General features: G+C 50.1%; 1 protein-coding gene across 5 annotated transcripts in view; it reads left to right on the plus strand.

Moving 5' to 3' along the window:
- Positions 1-20,175, plus strand: part of LOC105478285 (mitogen-activated protein kinase kinase kinase 15) — a 149,533-nt gene that overhangs the window by 118,178 nt on the left and 11,180 nt on the right. For all 5 annotated transcript variants that reach the window (XR_011618369.1, XM_071088995.1, XM_071088998.1 and 2 more), the window contains 6 exons: positions 10,565-10,722; positions 16,147-16,330; positions 17,106-17,265; positions 17,990-18,164; positions 19,296-19,481; positions 19,746-19,851. Coding sequence is in view for 4 of the 5 variants with exons in the window: in XM_071088995.1 (XP_070945096.1) it covers positions 10,565-10,722; positions 16,147-16,330; positions 17,106-17,265; positions 17,990-18,164; positions 19,296-19,481; positions 19,746-19,851 (969 nt within the window). In the remaining variant the exon portion in view is untranslated. The remainder of the gene's footprint in view (positions 1-10,564; positions 10,723-16,146; positions 16,331-17,105; positions 17,266-17,989; positions 18,165-19,295; positions 19,482-19,745; positions 19,852-20,175) is intronic.

Below are 20,175 nucleotides of genomic sequence, written 5' to 3' on the forward strand. Positions count from 1 at the left end.
GTGGTGGTGTGCACCTGTGGTCCCAGCTACTAGTGAGGCTGAGGTGGGAGGATCTCTTGAGCCCAGGAGGTTGAGGCTGCAGTGAGCTGTGATGGTGCCACTGCACTCCAGCTTGGGTGGCAGAGCGATACTGTGTCTCAAAAAAAAAAAAAAAATCAGCTCTTAAAATAATATAGCTCTGAAATAAGGTATAAAAGACAGGTGACTGTTCTCTATCTCTGCAGTCACTAAAGCTGTAGAGTGGACAGCTTGGGTCTTATTTTTGGTGAATAATGTCTCAGCTTTGAAAGCCTTTTTGTCAACGAGAGAGTTGTTGTGTGTCAGCCACTGGACACCCACAGTGGAGACACATTCACCATCTAAAGAGAAGTTTAATACATCACAAAATGACTTCTCACTTGTAACACAAGGGAGATAGTGTGCCTGAAAATGGGAAAATATTATACCAGGGACACTATCAGAATCTCCCAAAGAATGAGTGCATTGAATTTTCATTCATTGTTTCTGGTATAAATATACATATACATCTATCAATATGTGTATATGAATATGTATGTGTGACTAGCACTTTATTTTCTTTTAGCATTTTACTACCCTAATTGAAAATAACTTGTATCCTCCTCTTTGGAAGCCAACAATTAGCTTGGCAGTACGTAGCAAGAGGGGCTCTGATATGACAAGGAGTTATTTCAAGACATAAAACCCCCAACAATTTATCTCCTAATTAGCATCCCTGAGGAGGAAACAAACTCACAAAGAAAACACATGTATAATTCATCCTTGCATATCACATTTCCCAAGTAATTGGCTTGGGGAGGCACGGATTTTGCATTGCAAAAGAATGCAGGGGTGTTTGGGGGATAATAAAGAAGGGGTCTCATTTTGGTTAGGAAATTCCCCTGCATATAATTGCTCTTTGCAAAACAGAGCAGTTCTGTAAGGAAATCTCAGCTGGTTGGTGCAGAACTCTGGGTCGGTGGTTGCTCAGCCTGGCAGGAGAGCCAGAGGGTTTCAGGCAACTTCCTGGCCTGGAGCCCTCCCTCAGTGTGTTCCTCTGAAGGGTTTGCCCCACACATAGGAACCTGTGAGAACGGGAGGAAGTTATAGCCAGGGTCAGCCCCCACTTGCCTTTTTTTTAACAGCGTTATCGAGGTATAGCTGACATATCATCAGAGCACCCCTTAGAAGTGCACAATTCATTGGTTTTCAGTAAATTTACTGAGTTACTCAGCCATCACCACGATCCAGTGTCTGAACCTAGCAGCCCTCATGCCCCTTGGTACTCAGTCCCCATTCCCACTCCAGCCCCAGCTTATCACTCATCTGCTTTGTTGTGTTTGTGTGACTTTGCCCATTGTGGATATTCACATGCATGGAATGAATACAATATATGGGGTTTTGCATGTAGCTTCTTTCACGTTGAGTCCTGTTTTTGCAGTTCCTCCATGCAGTGGTGTGTATGGGTACTTCCTTGTTCTTCATGGCTGAATGGCATTCCATTGTGTGGAGAACCACATTTTGTTCATCCATTCACCAGTTAACAGTCATTTGGGATTGTTTCTACTTTTTGGCCACTGTGGATAATGATACTGTGAACATTCGCATACAAAGCGTGTGTGAACATGTGTTCTCAGCCCTCTGGGGTAGATACCTAGGAGGAGAACTCAGGACAGGAGCTCTGTTCCTGTCTGGCTGCAAACATCGTCGGTTCAAATTCTGGCCCAACCACTTGCTAGCTCTGTGACCTTGGGCATAACCTCCATGTGCCTCAGTTTCTTCATAAGTAAAATAGAAATGCTCGTCGTACCTACTCATAGGGTTTTTATGAGAGTAAAGTGAGTTACTGATGAAGTGCTTTGACTGGTCCCTGGCACATAGCAAGTGCAATTGAAGTGTTTGCTAATTAAATACTCACTTGTACTTAGAAGTCATGGGTTATTAGAGCTGGAAGGAGCCTTTAAGAGAACTGAGTTTAGGTGTGTAACTTATGTGTTGAACCCATTGGACTCAAAGGGTATAATCACAAAAGCCACTGGATTTTTCTCTCCCACTTTTCATCCTGCCCGGGGCGGGATTTCTTTCCTTTGACTTTTCCAGCCACCCTTACATAACAGAGAAAGTCATACCGACACTTGAAGGAGCGCACACAGTCTGAATTCAGGAATTAAAAAGGACTTATTGCTTGAACCCTGGAGGCGGATGTTGCATGACCGGAGATTGCACCACTGCACTCCAGCCTGGGCGACAGAGCTAGACCCTGTCTCAAAAAAAAAAAAAAAAAAAAAAAAAAAAAAAAAAAAAAGAAGGATTCAGGCTAATACACTGATCAACACTCTGGTCCTCATTCAGAAGTCAGACCGCTGTCCCCTCTCCCTGCAGGCAGCGACCTGTGGTCAGGAGCAGGGTGTTGGCTTCTTCTCTCTAATCACCAGTTGCAGAAAGGAGAGGACAGGAACAGGGAAAGTTGTCACTTGACTAGCACCGTTGGAAGGTGGCTTTGCATGCTGTGGGCCGGGCTGATGTTTAGTGATTTTCCCTCGCTGGCTCTCTCTGGATGTAACGCCTGTGTCGTGGGCAGGGGCCTGTCCTTTGTCTGACTGCCCCTCCTCCCAGTCATTTACCGCTTACATCACATCCTCCCTCCATCTCTTTCTGTTGAGGGATTCAGCTCCTGGAGGACTGTGTTTAAGCAGGAATTCCTTTTCTTTTTTTCTTTTTAATATTTTATTGGGCAGCTCCTGGAACCAGAATAGGTTCTGAGAGAGACTCCCAGGATTCCTTTTAGGAAGACCATAGGCCGGGCACGGTGGCTCATGCCTGTAATCCCAGCTCTCTGGGAGGCTGAGGTGGGAGGATCGCTTGAGCCCAGGAGTTTGAGACCAGCCTGGCCAACATAGTGAGATCCCGTCTCTACCAAAAATATAAAAATTAACTGGGTGTGTGGTGTGCACTTGTAGTCCCAGCTACTCAGGAGGCTGAGGTGAGAGGATCACTTGAGCCCAGAAGAATGAGGCTGCAGTGAGCCATGATTGTGCCACTGCACTCCATCCTGGGCGACAGAACGAGACCCTGTCAATCAGTCAATCAATCAAATAAATAATAAAAATAAAAGATAAACCCTAAGCCAGTATTTCTGTAATAGGTCCCCCATCTGGTGTCCGGGGTTCATGAAGCTTCAGCCCACTGTTGAGAGGGTGTGGCAGTATCCCCAGACCGTACAGCCCCCTGTCTGCTGCTGGAAGTTACCTTTGCTCCCTTGGGAGCCAGTCCACTGTGTAATTTACCTACAGGAACACATACACACGGAGCTGAGTCGGCTCAGTGAAGCCCCCTTCAAAGGCTTTGGGTTAGGAACAAGCGGCGCCCCCTTCCCACCAGACTCATCCCTTGGGCAGGTCAACTAGGGTAGTCCCCTGGACCATGGGAAGATTGTACCGTACTTTTCTTTTCTGTACTTGATTAATATGAAATTTCGAAATTTGGGCTCTAACGGTATCTCTAAGGGCCTGTGGAAGATGTACTGATCGTGACTTGGTATTGAGTGGCTTGAATTGCCCTGGGCCCACACGCTTTTGGGGACAGTCCTGCCCCAAATCCTGTAACTTGGGAGAGGGTAGGCAGCCCAGCATCTCTCTCTCTGAAGAAGCTGCCTCAGCACCACCCCCTACACTACTCTGTCAACTCTCTCAGCCCCTTGATCAGAATAGAAGGTTCCTGGGCCTCAGTTATAAACTCGTGTCTTCTGTCGTGTGTCTTCTTTGCTGGTAATCTTGAAATCCTGTTGGACAATTCTCCAGGAGTCCCCAATGGATTTTGTGCCCTAGGGGGTCTGAGTCAGTGCCTGTGGGTCTCTTGGTCACCTTCTTCTGAACTCTGCACCACTGCACTGGTGTGGGTACCTAAAAGCCATAGTGGGCTGTGACCAGTGACCAGTGTGTTAGGGCATACCTTGAAGGAAATATAGTTTAGGGAGCATATGGGGCCCCAAGAGAACCAGATTTTTATTTATTATTATTATTTCTTTAGAAATGGAGCCTTACTGTGTCGCCCAGGCTGGAGTGCAGTGGCATGTTCTCAGCTCAGTACAACCTCCGCCACCCAGGTTCAAACGATTCTCCTGCCTCAGCCTCCCGAGTAGCTGGGACCACCGGCGCGCGCCACCGTGCCCGGCTAATTTTTGTTCTTTTAGTAGAGACGGGGTTTCACCATGTTGGCCAGGCTGGTCTCGAACTCCTGACCTCAAGCCATCCGCCTGCTTCGGCCTCCCAAAGTGCTGGGATCACAGGTGTGAGCCACTGTGCCTGGCCTGTGAGAGCCAGATTTAAGGCAACCCAATTTTCCAGGAGTTGTGCATGATTCAGATGCCCCACAATGCCATCTTCACTTGGTTTTCTCGACAGAATCCAGCCTTTGGGATAGCTGATGTACACACCCAGCGTGCGTCCCACCAGGGAGTGTTCCCTTGAGTATTTGAAATAGTTGTGTGTGTCCGTCTCTCTGTTGGCAGTACTGAGAGTGAATGGTTACCCCGTGAATACAGTAGTGCATAAAATGGAGCACCCAGTTTTCCATTATTGCCCTGTACCTTCCAGTGACATGGAAAGATGCTCCAATATGGTTTTGGAAATCCTTACATGCTCTTACTCAGGCAGCTTTTTTTTCCAGCAGTGCTTCTTCTTGATGTAGCATGTGGATGAGTGATGTCATGGTGTGTAGTTCTGAACTTGGAGGTAGAAGACATGGGTTCTAGCCTAAGCGAATCCTTTAGCCTCTCTGAACCTCAGTTGCCTCCTGTGTAAAGCAGGAATAATGGTAGACAGTGCTTCCTCTGCCCAACCTTCCAGAGTCGTTTGAGTCAGATGGACAAAGCTACGTGGAGACAATTGGTAAGCCATCAAGAGCTCACCAGAAGTCAGATTTGTGGCAGGCAGCCTCCAAAATGACCCCCAATGATCCCTGCCTCCTGACAGTCACACCCTTGCATGGTTCCCTCCCATTGAATGTGGACTGGACTTAATGACTTGCTTCTAATGAATAGGAAGGAGTGGGAGTGATGGTGTGTGACCTGGAGACTAGGTCATAAAAGGCAGTGTGCCATTCCTCTTTCTCTCGGATCACTCTCTCTGAGGGAAGCCATGTCTCAAGCCAGTCCTATGGAGGATCCCATGTAGTGAAAAACCGAAACCCTCCACTAGCTCTATCCTTAGTGAGTGGGCTTGGAAACTGATCCTCCAGCCCCAGTCCAGCCTTCAGATGACTGTAGCCCCAACTGCTGTCTGGACTGCAACTTCCTGGGAGACCCTGAGCCAGGTCCACCTAGCTAGCTAGTTGCTCCTGGATTTCAACCCTTAGAAACTCTGTAAGACCTAACTGTTGTTTGAGTTGATAGATTTGGGGGATCATTTCTTAAACAGCAGTAAATAACTACTATGAATGCCATTATTAAGTCCTTGCCTTTAGAAAGAGTGCTGTTCACCATGGCTCCATATTTTTTAAAATCTGCAAATTTTAACTTTTGTGGGTATATAGTAGGTATATATATTTATGGGGTATATAGACTATTTTGATGCAGGCATCTAATGTGTAATAATCACATCAGGGTAAATAAGGTATTTATTACCTCAGGCATTTATCCTTTGTGTTACAAACAATCCAATTATGCTCTTTTCATTTTTTTTAAATGTACAGTTTTTTTGTTTTGTTTGTTTGTTTTGAGACAAGGTCTCACTCCCATCTGCCCAGGCTGGAGTGCAGTGGCATGATCTTGGTTCACTGCAGCCCCAACTTCCTGAGCTCAGGTGATCCTCCCACCTCAACCTCCCAAGTAGCTGGGACTACAGGTGTACACCACCACCCCTGACTAATTTTTTGTACATTTTTAGTAGAGATGGGGTCTCGCTCTGTTGCCCAGGCTGGTCTCAAACTCCTGGGCTCAAATGATCCACCCACCTCGGCCTCCCAAAGTGCTGGGATTGTAGGCATGAGCCACCATGCCCGGCCAAAATGTATTGACTATAGTCACCCTGTTGTGCTATCAAGTACTAGATCTTATTCATTCTTTCTATTTTTTTTGTACCCACTAACCATCCCCACCTTCCCCCAGCCCCCACTGCCCTTCCCAGCCTTTGGTAACCATCCTTCTACTCTCTATGTCCCTGAGTTCTATTGTTTTGATTTTTAGCTCCCACAAATAAGTGAGAGCATGTAATGTTTCTCTTTCTGTGCCTGACTTATTTCACTTAATATAATGATCTCCAGTTCCATCCATGTTGTTGCAGATGACAGGATCTCATTCTTTTAATGGCTAAATAGTACTCCATTGTATATAAGTACCACATTTTCTTTATCCATTCATCTGGTGATGGACACTTAGGTTGCCTCCAAATCTTAGCTATGGTGAAGAGTGCTGCAACAAACACGGGAGTGCAGATATCGCTTTGATATACTGATTTCCTTTCTTTTGTGTATATACCTAGGAGTGGGATTGCCGGATCCTATGATAACTTTCTTTTTAGTTTTTTGAGGAATCTCCAAACTGTTCTCCATGGTGGTTGTACTAATTTATATTCCCACCAACAGTGTGTGAGGGTTCTCTTTTCTCTACATCCTTGCCCACATTTGTTTTTGCCTGTCTTTTGGATATCAGCCATTTTAACTGCAGTGAGATGCTATCTCACTGTGGTTTTGATTTACATTTCTCTGATGATTAGGGATGTTGAGCACCCTTTCATATGCCTGTTTGACATTTGTATGTCTTCTTTTGAGAAATGTCTATTCAGATCTTTTGCCCATTTTAAAAAATCAAATTATTAGATTTTTTTTCCGATAGAGTTGTGTGAGCTCCTTATGTGTTCTGGTGATTAATCCCTTGGCAGAGGGGTAGTTTGCAAATATTTTCTTCCATTCTGTGGGTTGTCTCTTCACTTTGCTGACTGTTTCCTTTGCTGTGCAAAATCTCCACATTTAGAATTAAGCAGACTAAATAGGCTTCAATTATGAAATAATTGTACCAGGATGGACAGTTATTTGACCAGAGCCAATTAGCATTAGCCATTTATGTTTGGTTTAGCATTTTTTTCTACTGCTGGATACATCTATAAATGTATTCTCTTGCTCTTTGAAGAAATAAATTTAGTGATTATATTAGGGTCCAGGCAGAAAAACAAAAATAACCCCAGTTATTTCCACGGAGAGAATTTAATAGAAATAACTGTTTGCTGGGTACCAAAAACCAAAAAGGCAGAAAGGGAAGCCCTGAGGTATCAGGAAGCCTATCCCCCTAGGGCTTGGGGGTCAAATGGGAGGGTGAGATTAGAACTTGTTGGGAGGGAGTGTCACCAGGCTGGAGCAGGTACCTCTGAGGGGCAAGATGAGGCTGGTTCTGGAAGTATGGGGTGACACACAGCTGGAGACTGGGGCCAACTGAGGGTCCAATGTCAAGCTTAGGGCCACAGCAAGCACACAGCAGGTCTCCGCTCCCTCCCACCTCCTTCCAGGGTCTCTCTTTAGCGCCACCTGCTTACAGAGCCTAATGGGGAGCTGTAAGCGAAGCAGAATCCCAGACTCAGCCTCACAGAGCAGAGCTGAGAGAAGATAACTTCATAAGAAGCACAGTGTCGGATCCTTCCTCAATTAGAGATTCGTTAGAAGGCACATTCCCTGCCAAGACCTCTCCATCTGTTACAGCAGCAAGAGCCCATAGGGGATATTATGTCACCGGACGTTCCCTTCTTGGGGCTCTGGGATTTCCCAACAGGGCATCAAGTGTAATGTGCCGCCATGTTGCCCAACTCTGCAGCTCACTGAACACTTCCCCGCCAGGGCATCAGCTCTGGAGACCAAAGCCATCATTTGTGCCTCACCGATCTGTTGTGCTCACTGATACAACCCAATTCATATTTAAATTTATATTTAAGTCACTTGGAATTGAATAAAATTAAAACTTAAGAATGCGTTTCTTCAGTCTCACTAGCTACATTTCAAGGGCCCAACAGTCAAATATATGAGGCTAGTGACTACCATATTTAACCACACAGAATAGAACGTTGCCATCATCGCAGGACATTCTGTCCATCACAGCCGCCCCTAGAGTATTTAAAATGGGCACAGAAAGAATGCTAATAAGACATGGGATCTTCCAGAGGGGCGCGTAGTAGGTGGCTTCTCCAAACTTTCTTTTTAGCCAGTGCGCCCTTTGCTTTCTTTCTCTTTTTTTTTTTTTTTTTTTGAGACTGAGTCTCATTCTGTCACCAAGGCTAGAGTGCAGTGGTGCGTTCTCAGCTCACTGCAAACCAGGTTCAAGGGATTTTCCTGTCTCAGCCTCCTGAGTAGCTGTGATCACAGGCACCCACCACCACGCCTGGCTAATTTTTGTATTTTTAGTAGAGACGGGGTTTCGCCATGTTGGCCAGGCTGGTCTCGAACTTCTGACCTCAGGTGATCCGCCCACCTTGGCCTCCCAAAGTGCTGGGATTACAGGTGTGAGCCACCGTGCCCGTCCCTGCTTTCATTGATTAAAACTCGGGAAACCTTTGGTTGTGTAATCCTGAGATAGTTCTTTGAATTTCTCTGGGTTTCAGTGTTCTATTCATGCGTGGCCAAGGTCATCTCTGACTTTGCTGTCTTCTTTGCCAGCCCCCAGTAGCTGCTGTCACTTCCACACGTGTCCCCTTTGCACAGGCTGAGTTTTTTTTTTTTTTTTTTTTTTTTTTTGAGATGGAGTCTCGCTTTGTCGCCCAGGCTGGAGTGCAGTGGCCGGATCTCAGCTCACTGCAAGCTCCGCCTCCCGGGTTCGGGCCATTCTCCTGTCTCAGCCTCCTGAGTAGCTGGGACTACAGGCGCCCGCCACCTCGCCCGGCTAGTTTTTTGTATTTTTTAGTAGAGACGGGGTTTCACCGTGTTAGCCAGGATGGTCTCGATCTCCTGACCTAGTGATCCGCCCGTCTCGGCCTCCCAAAGTGCTGGGATTACAGGCTTGAGCCACCGCGCCCGGCCAGGCTGAGTTTTAAGGAAAACAAAGGATGTTATTCGCAGAGCCCTTTACTGACCTCCCCTTGCGCTGTCTCCCCTCAACAACCCTTCAGCTTCCCGCCGCCACAGCTGATCACCACCTTCCCTGTGGCACACCTCTGGTAGCTTGTGACCCACAAGAGCACGTCCAAAGCCAGAGCCCTGGGCCCACCCAGCTTGCCCCTGGGCCTGTGCCCTTGCCATTGCCTCCTTAACTCTTCCCACACCCTGCCCTGTGTCAGACATGGCTTGTTCCCCAGACCCGCTGTCTGTCTCACACCCATGATCCCCTTTGTCCAGCTCTCCGGCCTTCACAGCAGGACCCTGCTTCCCTGACAACCCTGGCTACCAACCCAGCAAAGTCACACTTTACCCAGGCTGCTGCCCACCAAGGCCTGAGCCTGGCAGGGGTGCTAGAACCCAGGTGGGACTCTTCCAGCGGATGACTTTGGGCTGCAGACTCCCCAGCGGCCTGGCTGAAGCCCTCTCTGGGCTGCTCTGCCATCCCAGATTGTCCCCGATTCTGCCTTCTCCTCCGCTCCCAGGTGTTGAACCTGCTGTGTGGTCCGTAGCCGGCCCTGCCCGCCCCGGTCCCTCCCGCTTTGTCCTTCAGAGACGACCTCCCCAATAAATCTCTCATATGTTTCATCTCGTCTTGGCATTTACTCCTCAGAGACCCAAATGGACACAGCCATAGATTTCCCTGACCCAAACCAGGCAGAGAGTCAAACCCTATTTTATTAATGTTCTTGTAGCCTTCTGTGTATTTCTCTGTCCTAGTACCTACCACATTTTGCCATTACTGCCACCGCTGCTAGCATTTTGTCTATCTCCTCCACTAGGCAGCTCCCTACCATCAGGCTGTGTTTCTCACGTTCTGGCTTCCCTGTATTTGGCATGTACTAATATGTGCTGACTGAATTGCGCCATTTGTCCTTTGAGGGGCCAGGCAGTCCTCTCTCCACGTGGTTAGTATTAAAGGAAGGCATGTTGCATGTCTCTGGTCAAAGAAAGATGCAACCAGGCCAGGTGCAGTGGCTCACGCCTGTAATCCCAGCACTTTGGGAGGCCGAGGCAGGCACATCACCTGAGGTCAGGAGTTCGAGACCAGCCTGGCCAACATGGTAAAACGTCGTCTCTACTAAAAATACAAAAATTAGCCGGGCATGGTGGTTTGTGCCTCTATTCCCAACTACTTGGGTGGCTGTGGCATGAGAATTGCTTGAACCCGGGAGGTAGAGTTTGCAGTGAGCCGAGATCACGCCACTGCACTCCAGCCTGGGCGACAGAATGAGACTCTGTCTCAAAAAAAAAGAAAAAAATTTATGCATGGGACAAGACTCCATCTGCCATTCATGAAGCCATTCATTTCACAGTTAGTGGTGGGTTTTTTGTTTTGTTTTAGAGACAAGGTCTTGCTATATTGCCCAGGCTGGTCTCCAACACCTGGGCTCAGGTGATCCTCCTGCCTCAGCCTCCCGAGTAGCTGGGACTACAGGCCACTTAGTTTCTGAGCAATATGGTACCCACAGTCTGTTTGTTTTTTTCCAAATAGGCACCCTGCAGTACATGGCACCTGAGATAATTGACCAAGGGCCTCGTGGGTATGGTGCCCCAGCCGATATCTGGTCCCTGGGCTGCACCATCATCGAGATGGCCACCAGCAAGCCTCCATTCCATGAGCTTGGTGAGCCGCAGGCAGCGATGTTCAAAGTAAGTCATGCTTTGTGATTGAGGTTGGGCGTGGTTGGGAAGTAGAATTCAAAACAAAGTCTCCTCCCAATGCAGAAAACCTCTCCACAAAGGTAGGAGAGAAGGAAACAGTTTTTTATTGAATAAGCATTAAACCAGAGTGTGAGATGCGTCACAGGCGATCCGCTGAGACTGCAGGGACGGAAAGCAATCTCACCGCTTCATAGAGCCGAGCAGACACAACCCGTGACGTCTGGGATCTCAAGAGAAACCAGAACCGGCCCTCAAGTAAGACAACTTGGTGGCGCCATTTGTCACACAGAGCTCATCTCAGACTCACCTGGTGATTGGGGGAACCGTTTGTGTTCACTGTTTGGCTTCATCCAAAGGAAAATATAGGCCGGGCCTGGTGGCTCACACCTGTTAATACCAGCAATTTGGGAGGCCGAGACGGGTAGATCACCTGAGGTCAGGAGTTAGAGACCAGCCTGGGCATCATGGCAAAACCCCATCTCTAATACAAAACACAAAAATCAGCTGGACGTGGTGGTACACGCCTGTAATCCCAGCTACTTGGGAGGCTGAAATAGGAGAATCGCTTGAACCCGGGAGGCAGAGGTTGCAGTGAGCCGATTGCAAGATTGTACCACTGCAGTCCAGCCTGGGTGACAGAGCGAGACACCGCCTCAAAAAAAAAAAAAAAAAAGGAAAACACTAAACTCGTATCTTTAAGACAGTAGGTAGGTAGTTTTGGAGTGAAGCCACCACCAAAGTGAAAAATCTACCTTCCTATTTCTGGGGAGAGCAGAGTTATGAAAAAATTAATAAAAGATGACAAGTTTAAAAAAAAGGAAACTAGGAGATAGAGACCCTCTCTTCTTTGATGATTACATTTCAAAGAGATGGCTTCCAGGTCCTTGGAAAAGACATTTCTGGCAAGAGGCTTATTTAGCTGTTTAAAAGATTCACATGTAATTTGGAGACAGAAAGAACCTTACAATTATAAGTTCTCTAAAGTCAAGGCTCTAAGAAAGCTGGGTGGGGTGGGGGTGGGGGAAGGCCCTTTCCCCTTATTTTCAACAGGGAGAATCCAGGCCCTTAGTTTCCCTTCATGTTTGCTCTTACAGTGGGTAAGACTCCAAGGCCATGTGGGGTCTGTGCCTTTGGGGGACAGGTTTCTGACTGGCTTCTGGAGAGGTGGGAGTTGGGCTATCAGGTAAATATAGCCCTTATCATTCCAACAACCCTCCCGGAGCTAACAGGAAGGGCAGTCCGTGTGCTGGGGCCAGCATAGTGTAGATTGAGCATTGTGGGTGGGGGTTTTTACGGCTGAGCAGCCAAAATTGTGGAAAGGGATGTCCTTCCTTGTGGCCTCACGGGAAGCTGATGCCAGGACACCCCTGTGTACCCAAGGTCAGGTGTGCAGCTTCTGGCCTCGTGTATACTTAGAAACATGGAAGGGGCTTGATATGGTTTGGCCGTATCCCTACCCAAATCTCATCTTGAACTGTACTTCCCATAATCCCCACGTGTTGTGGGAGGGACCTAGTGAGGATAATTGAATCATGGGGGCGATTTCCCCCATCCAGTTCTTGTGATAGTGAGTTCTCACGAGATCTGATGGTTTTATAAGGGCTTCCCCCTTTGCTGGTTCTCATTCTCTCTCCTCCCGCCCTGTGAAGAGGTGCCTTCTGCCGTGAATGTCAATGTCCTGAGGCCTCCCCAGCCACGTGGAACTGTGAATCAATGAAACCTCTTTATAAATTACCCAGTCTCAGGTATTTCTTCATAGCAGCATGAGAACGGACTAATGCAGGGCTCTGGCCCTCGGATGCCGTTTCCAGCACTGACCTTCCATGGAGCATTGGCTTGAGAGAGCAGGCTCACAAAAGGACGAATGGCCATTGCTTATGGATGATGGGGCCACAGTGTGTGGACATGGGCCTGATAGAATGCGATTCCAGAGGCCTCTTCCTGGCTTCTCTGCCAAACATGGTGTCTTCATGGCGTGCGTCTGTGCCGGGCTCCCTGCTTGCCTCTTGGGCAGAAGGAACTTGGAGGTGTGGGTATGGGTTTCTGCCGGTTGAGGTGAGGGCAGCACGTCCAATGGGTCCCGAGTGCTGCCTGTTTGGGTGCCTTGGCTGCTCTCTTAAGCCTGGCCAGGCCCCTGAAGAAGGTTCTCAGGGCTTCTCGCCCTCCTGTCAGCTGCTGGGGTTCAGAGCCAAGGCCAAGACCTCGAGTCGACAAGAGTCTTCTGACACCTGCAATCCCAAGAGGACCCTGAGTGCCTGAGCTGGAAGACGGCGACGACCTTCCTCAGCACTTTGACCATCTGCGGTGGACCCTGTTGGGGCCATTGTAGATCTAACCTGCAGCTTCCGTAGCAGCGTTGGAATAAACAGCAGCGGGTGATGAGAAAAACATGAGGCCCACCTGAGAGCCATGACTGGCTTCTTTCTGACCAGCTGACTTCCGGGAAACCTGGGAGAGGGCTGAAGGCTGTGACTGGCTCGATTGCTCAATAGGGCGTGAGTGGCTCCCCACCTCCACTTGTTTTTGTTTAGCTAATTCACTGTACAAAGGCCTTTTTTTTTTTTTTTTTTTTGGACAGAATCTTACTCTGTCGCCCAGGCTGGAGTGCAGTGGTGCGATCTTGGCTCACTGCAGCCTCTGCCTCCCGGGTTCAAGGGATTCTCCTGCCTTAGCCTCCCGAGTAGCTGGGATTATAGGCGTGGGCCACAATGCCTGGCTGTTTTGTATTTTTAGTAGAGATGAGGTTTCACCATGTTGGCCAGGCTGGTCTGGCAACTCCAGTGATCCACCTGCCTCCGCATCCCAAAGTGCTCCTCGCCCAAGTGCAGGCGAGGGCCACCGTGCCCAGCCTGTACAAAGGGTTTGAAAATGTATTGACTTCTTTGGATGGCATATGAAGTCACTTGTCATTGCCAATGAGAAAGTTATTATTAAATAAATAATGGCCCCTGTGTTACTTGTTTCTGGTACCCTTCAATCCTTTAGAAAAATTTCAAGAAACTTCTGGGCCGTATCTGAAACAAAGGAAACTCTCTTTCCCCCGAAGGGAGTGTTGCAGATTTAACTGTGTCACCCAGAAATGATCTATGAAGTCCTAACCCCCAGTACCTCAGAATGTGACCTCCTTTGGAAATAGGGTCTTTACAAAGAAAATCAAATGAAAATGGGGTCTGGAACGTGGGCCCTAATCCAGTATGACTGGTGTCTTTATACTTTTTTTTTCTTTTTTTAATCTTTTTATTTTTTTAACTAGTCAAGTGAAACAGTGGGCGTGGAGAAGGAACAAAGAAATCTGTAACTGTTTGTCATCAACTAGCTGCAAACACCACTGCACTTGGACCAGCCTGGTGTCTTTTAAAAAGGGGGGGATATTTGAGCCAGGTGCAGTGGCTCACCCCTATAATCCCAGCACTTTGGGAGGCTGATGCAGGAGGATCACTTGAGGCCAGGAGTTCAAGATCCCCTGGGGCAACATAGCAAGACCCTGTGTCTACAAAAGATTAAAAAAGTAGCCCATTTGGTGGCACACACCTGTGGTCCCAGCTACTCAGGAACCTAAGGTGGGAGGATCCCTTGGGCCCAGGAGTTGGAGGCTGCAGTGAGCTATAATCATGCTACTGTATTCCAGCCTGGGCGAACAAGTGAGACCCTGTCTCAGAAAGTTGGGGGATGGGGGTGGAGACTTGAACACACATGCTCAGAAGACAAAGTGCGATTCCCAGGGAAATGCCTCGGGGAGGCAGACGGGTGAGGGGGGTGCATCTAGGAGCCAAGGAGTGCCAGAGACCACCTGAAGACCACGAGAAGCTAGAAGAGGCAAAGGGGGATTCCCTACATGTTTCAGGAGTCCCTGGCCCTGCCAACACTTGGATCTTGAACTTCCGGCCTCCAGGACTGTGAGATAATAAGCTTCTGTTGTTTCAGCCACCCAGTTTGTGGTATTTTGTTACAGTGGCCCCAGGAGACCTATATGAGGACCTTTTGGGTCACAGCAAAGCACCCTTAAAGAGGACATCCCAGCCAGGTGTCAGCGTGCTGCCCACTTTTGCTGTCTTCTGAGAGCCAGGGGAGAGGCCACCCTTTCCTCTTCATGTTCTTGCCTGAATGTTGGTCTTTGTATCCTAGCACCTGTGAGCACTGCCGACTTAACCTCCCTACCGCTCAGGTGAGAGGAGCCACCTGTGAGGCGCCCTGCATTGCAGACCTGGTGGGGGGATTTCACCCAGCATTTAGTGTTCTTCGAATCCGTAACTCCTGAGCTGGGCAGCCTGGCCAGGGGGAGCGGTGCGTTGGAAACAGCACATGGCCATGGCTGCCAAGTCAAGGGGACATGAAGTCGGGAGGCTCTACCCTCTACACTGCAGCACTCTGAGCTCTCTCGGCGGGGCTCGTGGAGGCCAAGCCAGCCCCCAGGAGCTCTGAGGAGCTGGGAATGGGTGTGGGTCTGGAGGACAAAACAGCTTCCACGCCTGGATTGTTGGGTGGGCTTGGAAAAGACACAGGGTGGACTGCGAAACTGAAGGTGACAACTCCTAAAAAGATGAGAGGGCCACCCTACTGGGAACAGTTATGAATGAGGGGCTATGTAACATGTCATGGAAGCATGCCCATGTCACAGCAAGATGTGACAGCTCAGAACCAACTCTTGCTTCCCTACAGGTCACAGGGACAGAGAGCCATTACTTACCTGTCTGTACGTGGGCAGCCTCAAGGTTTTGTCTGCTTGTGGTTTTGAGCTGGAGGCTGGGAATCTGGGCTGTGGATGCAGAGGGATTGAGAGGTGTTAAAGGCATCTCTTGGGGACCCTGTGCATCAGGGAACAGGTAACAGATGCCTTTCAGTATCCTTAGAGGACATGCCGCCCTAGGCTGTGTTCCAAGTCCCATCTCAGTTCTCTACTGCTATGTACCAAACCACCCCAAAATTTCAGAAGCTCAAAGCGATGGCTTTTTCTCATGCCTCCGTGAGCTGTTGGCTCTTCTGTGGGTCTCGCCTGGGCTCACTCACGTGGTTGCAGCTAAGGTGGTTTGGCTGGAGCAGAGTGGCCTGAGAGGCCCCTCCCTCGTGGCAGTTCCAGCTGGGATGGTTGGGGCGTCCTCTCCACGGGGTTGTGCCTCCTGGGCTTCCTCTCTGCGTGGTATTCTCGGGGCTTTAAGGGGGACTAGCGGAGCCACAAGACCTCTTAAGGCCCAGGCCCCGAAACTCTCACCGTGTCACTTCTGTCACCATCTGTTGGTCAAAGTCAAGTCACAAGATGCCGGGGGCAGGGCGGGAAATGGACTCCACCTCGGGGTGGAGGCATGGGTTATGCCCGCCCTGTGCCAGGTGTACAGGAGCTTTGGACTGAGACGTGGATACCCGAATTCACCCAAGGCCTCACTGACACATCGCTTGTCTCTCCCTTAAACACAGGTGGGCATGTTTAAGATCCACCCTGAGATTCCAGAAGCTCTTTCAGCTGAAGCCCGAGCCTTCATTTTATCCTGTTTCGAGCCTGACCCCCACAAACGTGCCACCACCGCTGAGCTACTGAGAGAGGGTTTCTTAAGGCAGGTGAACAAGGGCAAGAAGAACCGAATTGCCTTCAAGCCCTCAGGTGAGGCCTCCCTGGCCAGCTGGGGCAGCACCCTGGCCACATGAATGCTGGGCCCCTGGGCTTCTCTGCTGCTCAGGAGGGCGAGTTCTGGCTGTCCAGAGTACTGGGCTGCTCACGTCATGCCCATTTTTGTAAAGAGTGACGGGACCTATGCAGTAGGTTTGGAGGTTGTCAAAATTTAACTAATAAATGCACCTGGATCTTCTGACAGAGGCCCGGGGCGTCTCTGGGTGGCTGGACTGCCCTCTGCTGGAAGTTGTTCCTTCAGGATTGGGAAAAGAGTGGGGGGGCTAGAGGTACCCCAGCTGGGGTTGTCTTCCCCACGTGCAGAGCCTGGGGCTTCCGTTTTGGAGCCTGGCTTGTCATCATGTGCCAACCCTGACCTTGATGAAAGGATGTGTCAGGGAGGTTTGCCTGAGGTGGCTGTCCTGCAGGCCACCGAAGTCCAGTGACACCTTCTGGGGCAGTAAGTCCTAACTGGCAATGATGTAAGAGTGGACCCTGAAAAGGAAGCAGTTTATCCTCTTTTCCCTGGTACCGATCAGGGTCAGAAGCCACCAGAGAGTGACTCAGCAACTTGCTGCATGAGGGACCCCCGACTGCATGCATCGGAGTAGAAATACAGCACCTGGGGCCCATACCCCGCCCGACCCACATTTCTCCAGGATCCTGGGTGCCTGGGCAATTCACCTGGGCCTGAGGGGCTGCCAGGGACTCAGCCCTACGCCGTCCCTCTCTGAGGCTCCCCATTCGGTGTCTGGCTGTCCCCCTACAGAAGGTCCCCGGGGTGTCGTCCTGGCCCTGCCCACACAGGGGGAGCCCATGGCCACCAGCAGCAGTGAGCACAGCTCCGTCTCCCCGGACTCCGACGCCCAGCCTGACGCACTCTTTGAGAGGACCCGGGCGCCCAGGCATCACCTTGGCCACCTTCTCAGGTACACCCGCATCCTGTCCCTCCGCTGCAGGCCTGAAAAGGTGCTGGCAGTCCTCTGCCACAAGGCACCTCCCTGGGCCCAAGCAGATGGCTGCTGAGGGGTTTTGCTTCCCTTCTGCAGGGCAGTACGGCGGCTGGGCGGTCCCATCCTGGCAAGGAGGGCGCTTCATTCACTCGCTGTCCCTGCCCCTCCCTCCCTGTCCTTTCATTCCCCACATGTGCCCTCACCCATCTCTCCTCTTCCCTTCTTTCTCCCCTCTCCTTCGATACTTCCCCTCTTTCCTCTTCCTCTTCTCTCTCCCCATCACCTCCCCTTGCCCCATCACCTCCCCTCGCCCCCTCTGTCCCTTCATCTTCTGGCTCCTTCCTCCTCCTATGCCCCTCCTCCTCCCGTCCTTCTTTTCCTTCCTCTCTCTCCCTCCTCCCCCTGTCCCCCTCACCTTTCCTCCCTCATCTCTCCTGCGCTTGCCCCCTTCCCTCCCTCCCTCCTCCCCCTCTCCTGGGAGGCTCCTTTATCCCGCCTCCCCCTCCTTCTGCTCTCCCCGCTGCTGTGGGGGTTGACAGAACACTGTATGTCTGTCCTTCCTCTGACAATTTCATCTTCTTGAGCACAGGGACTGCGTCGCAGTTACCTCTCAGCCCTCCTCCAGGGCGTCCTAATGTGACACACTCCCGGGGACAGTGCCCCGGCACGCACAGAGATTGTCACACGTGTTTGTCCACAGTGTTCCAGACGAAAGCTCAGCCTTGGAAGACCGCGGCTTGGCCTCATCCCCGGAGGACAGGGACCCAGGCCTCTTCCTGCTGCGCAAGGACAGTGAGCGCCGCGCCATCCTGTACAAAATCCTCTGGGAGGAGCAGAACCAGGTGGTTTCCAACCTGCAGGAGTGCATGGCCCAGGTGCTTGCCCGAGGGAGGGCACCGACTCTTCCCGCTCCCTCTGCCCAAGTCCCAGTCCCCAGACAGGTCCAGTCAGGGACCTCGGTTCCTGCCGCCCTGGAACATCTGCATAGTTACAGTGATCACTGTAAATGTTTCCCTGATGTCCTTCCCTTCCCCAACAAAACAAAAGAAAATACAAAGAAAAAAGCTCTGCGGAAACATGGATTTGCAGATACCGCAGTGATTCTAGGCATTGGTGGGGCGGTGCTGCCACCTGGTGAAAACCAGCCAGATTGTAGCAGAAAGCCCGAAGCACTTTCTCTGGCCTCTCGCATGATCCGGTTTTGAGTCCTGGAGTGAATCCCCAACTGTAGGACATGCTAGAGCTGCCCTCAGAAGCTGGGAGAACAGCCACCTTGGGGAGGGTGGTTATGGGTGAAAATATCTGACTTTGAACTAGGGCGCAGGACTGGTAAACCGATCCCCCTCCCTTATTTCAGTTTATTATTATTGTTTTTTAATCTTTATTATTATTTTTAGACAGTCTCACTGTCGCCCAGGCTGGAGTGCAGCGGTGTGGTCTTGGCTCACTGCAAGCTCCACCTCCTAGGTTCGAGTGAATCTCCCGCCTCAGCCTTCCGAGTAGCTGGGATTACACGGTGCCTGCCACCACACCCAGCTAATTTCTGTATTTTTAGTAGAGATGGAGTTTCACCTTATTGGCCAGGCTGGTCTCGAACTCCTGACCTCAGGAGATCCGCCTGCCTAGACTTCCCAAAGTGCTGGGATTACAGGTGTGAGCTACCACGCCCGGCCCCCCTCCCTTATTTTGGATGGAAAAGGGCCTTTTAGGAAAAGGCCACTGCTCCGCTCTGAACTATGTCTATGGCCTTGATGGGGGCTCTTACAAGGGGTTAAACAGGAGGCCATTCACAGAGGGGCTTAGCCGTGCACCCACCAGGGAGAAGAGGCCAGAACCCTGACAGGATGGTTATGGAGGGAATTCCAGGAACCAACAGAGACCCCTTCTCACCTGGGAGTTCCACAAGTTTCTCAGCAAATGAACCATCTTGCTTCCCCCAGTATGTTCTGAATTCTCGCTTTCTCAATCCGACTCACTCAGTGAAAATGATTTGTGTGTGTTGTCAGAGTTCCGAAGAGTTGCATCTCTCAGTTGGCCACATCAAGCAAATCATTGGGATCCTGAGGGACTTCATCCGCTCCCCAGAGCACCGGGTAATGGCGACCACAATCTCAAAGCTCAAGGTGGACCTGGACTTTGACAGCTCGTCCATCAGTCAGATTCACCTGGTGCTGTTCGGATTTCAGGATGCCGTAAGTGCTCCATCTGGCCCTAGGGAACACACCAGATCGTGGAATTCAGTGACCATTTCCTCCATAGCCCCCATCTCTTCTTAACTGTGTGCACCCGAACCCTGAGCTTCAGCAGCTCCTCCTAAACAGTGAAGTCCAGGAAGTGGCATCTGGGTGAACTGGCCAATTGCATGCGGTCCCCAAGAGGATGAGTATAGATTGTCATGATTCTCCGTGCAATGCACTAGAAATCTGGATTTTTGTGATTTTTCTTTGTTTTTTTAGGTAAATAAAATTTTGAGGAACCACTTAATTAGGCCCCACTGGATGTTCGCAATGGACAACATCATCCGCCGAGCGGTGCAGGCCGCGGTCACCATTCTCATCCCAGGTGAGCGCCCCCTTTGTGGTCAAGGTCAGCTTTAGGCCGTGAAAAGATAAGAAGTATCCTCTTCATTCAACAGTTGTTGCTTTTCTCTTTTCCATCTTGGTTATCTACTTCCTTGCAATTAAATGCGTGTTGTCATAGACCTCTTGCAGGGCTGATGCTGCAGTTCTGAGAGCATCTCATGGTGCTGTATTTACATGTCCCTGAAGCATAATGAAGGTGACTGCACATAGACTAAACTCACGATCTCAAAAGGGAGCATGGGGCCGGGCACGGTGGCTCACGCCTGTAATCCCAGCACTTTGGGAGGACGAGGTGGGCAGATCA

Source organism: Macaca nemestrina, chromosome X (assembly GCF_043159975.1).
Source record: "Macaca nemestrina isolate mMacNem1 chromosome X, mMacNem.hap1, whole genome shotgun sequence".
NCBI classification, from domain to species: Eukaryota; Metazoa; Chordata; class Mammalia; order Primates; family Cercopithecidae; genus Macaca; species Macaca nemestrina.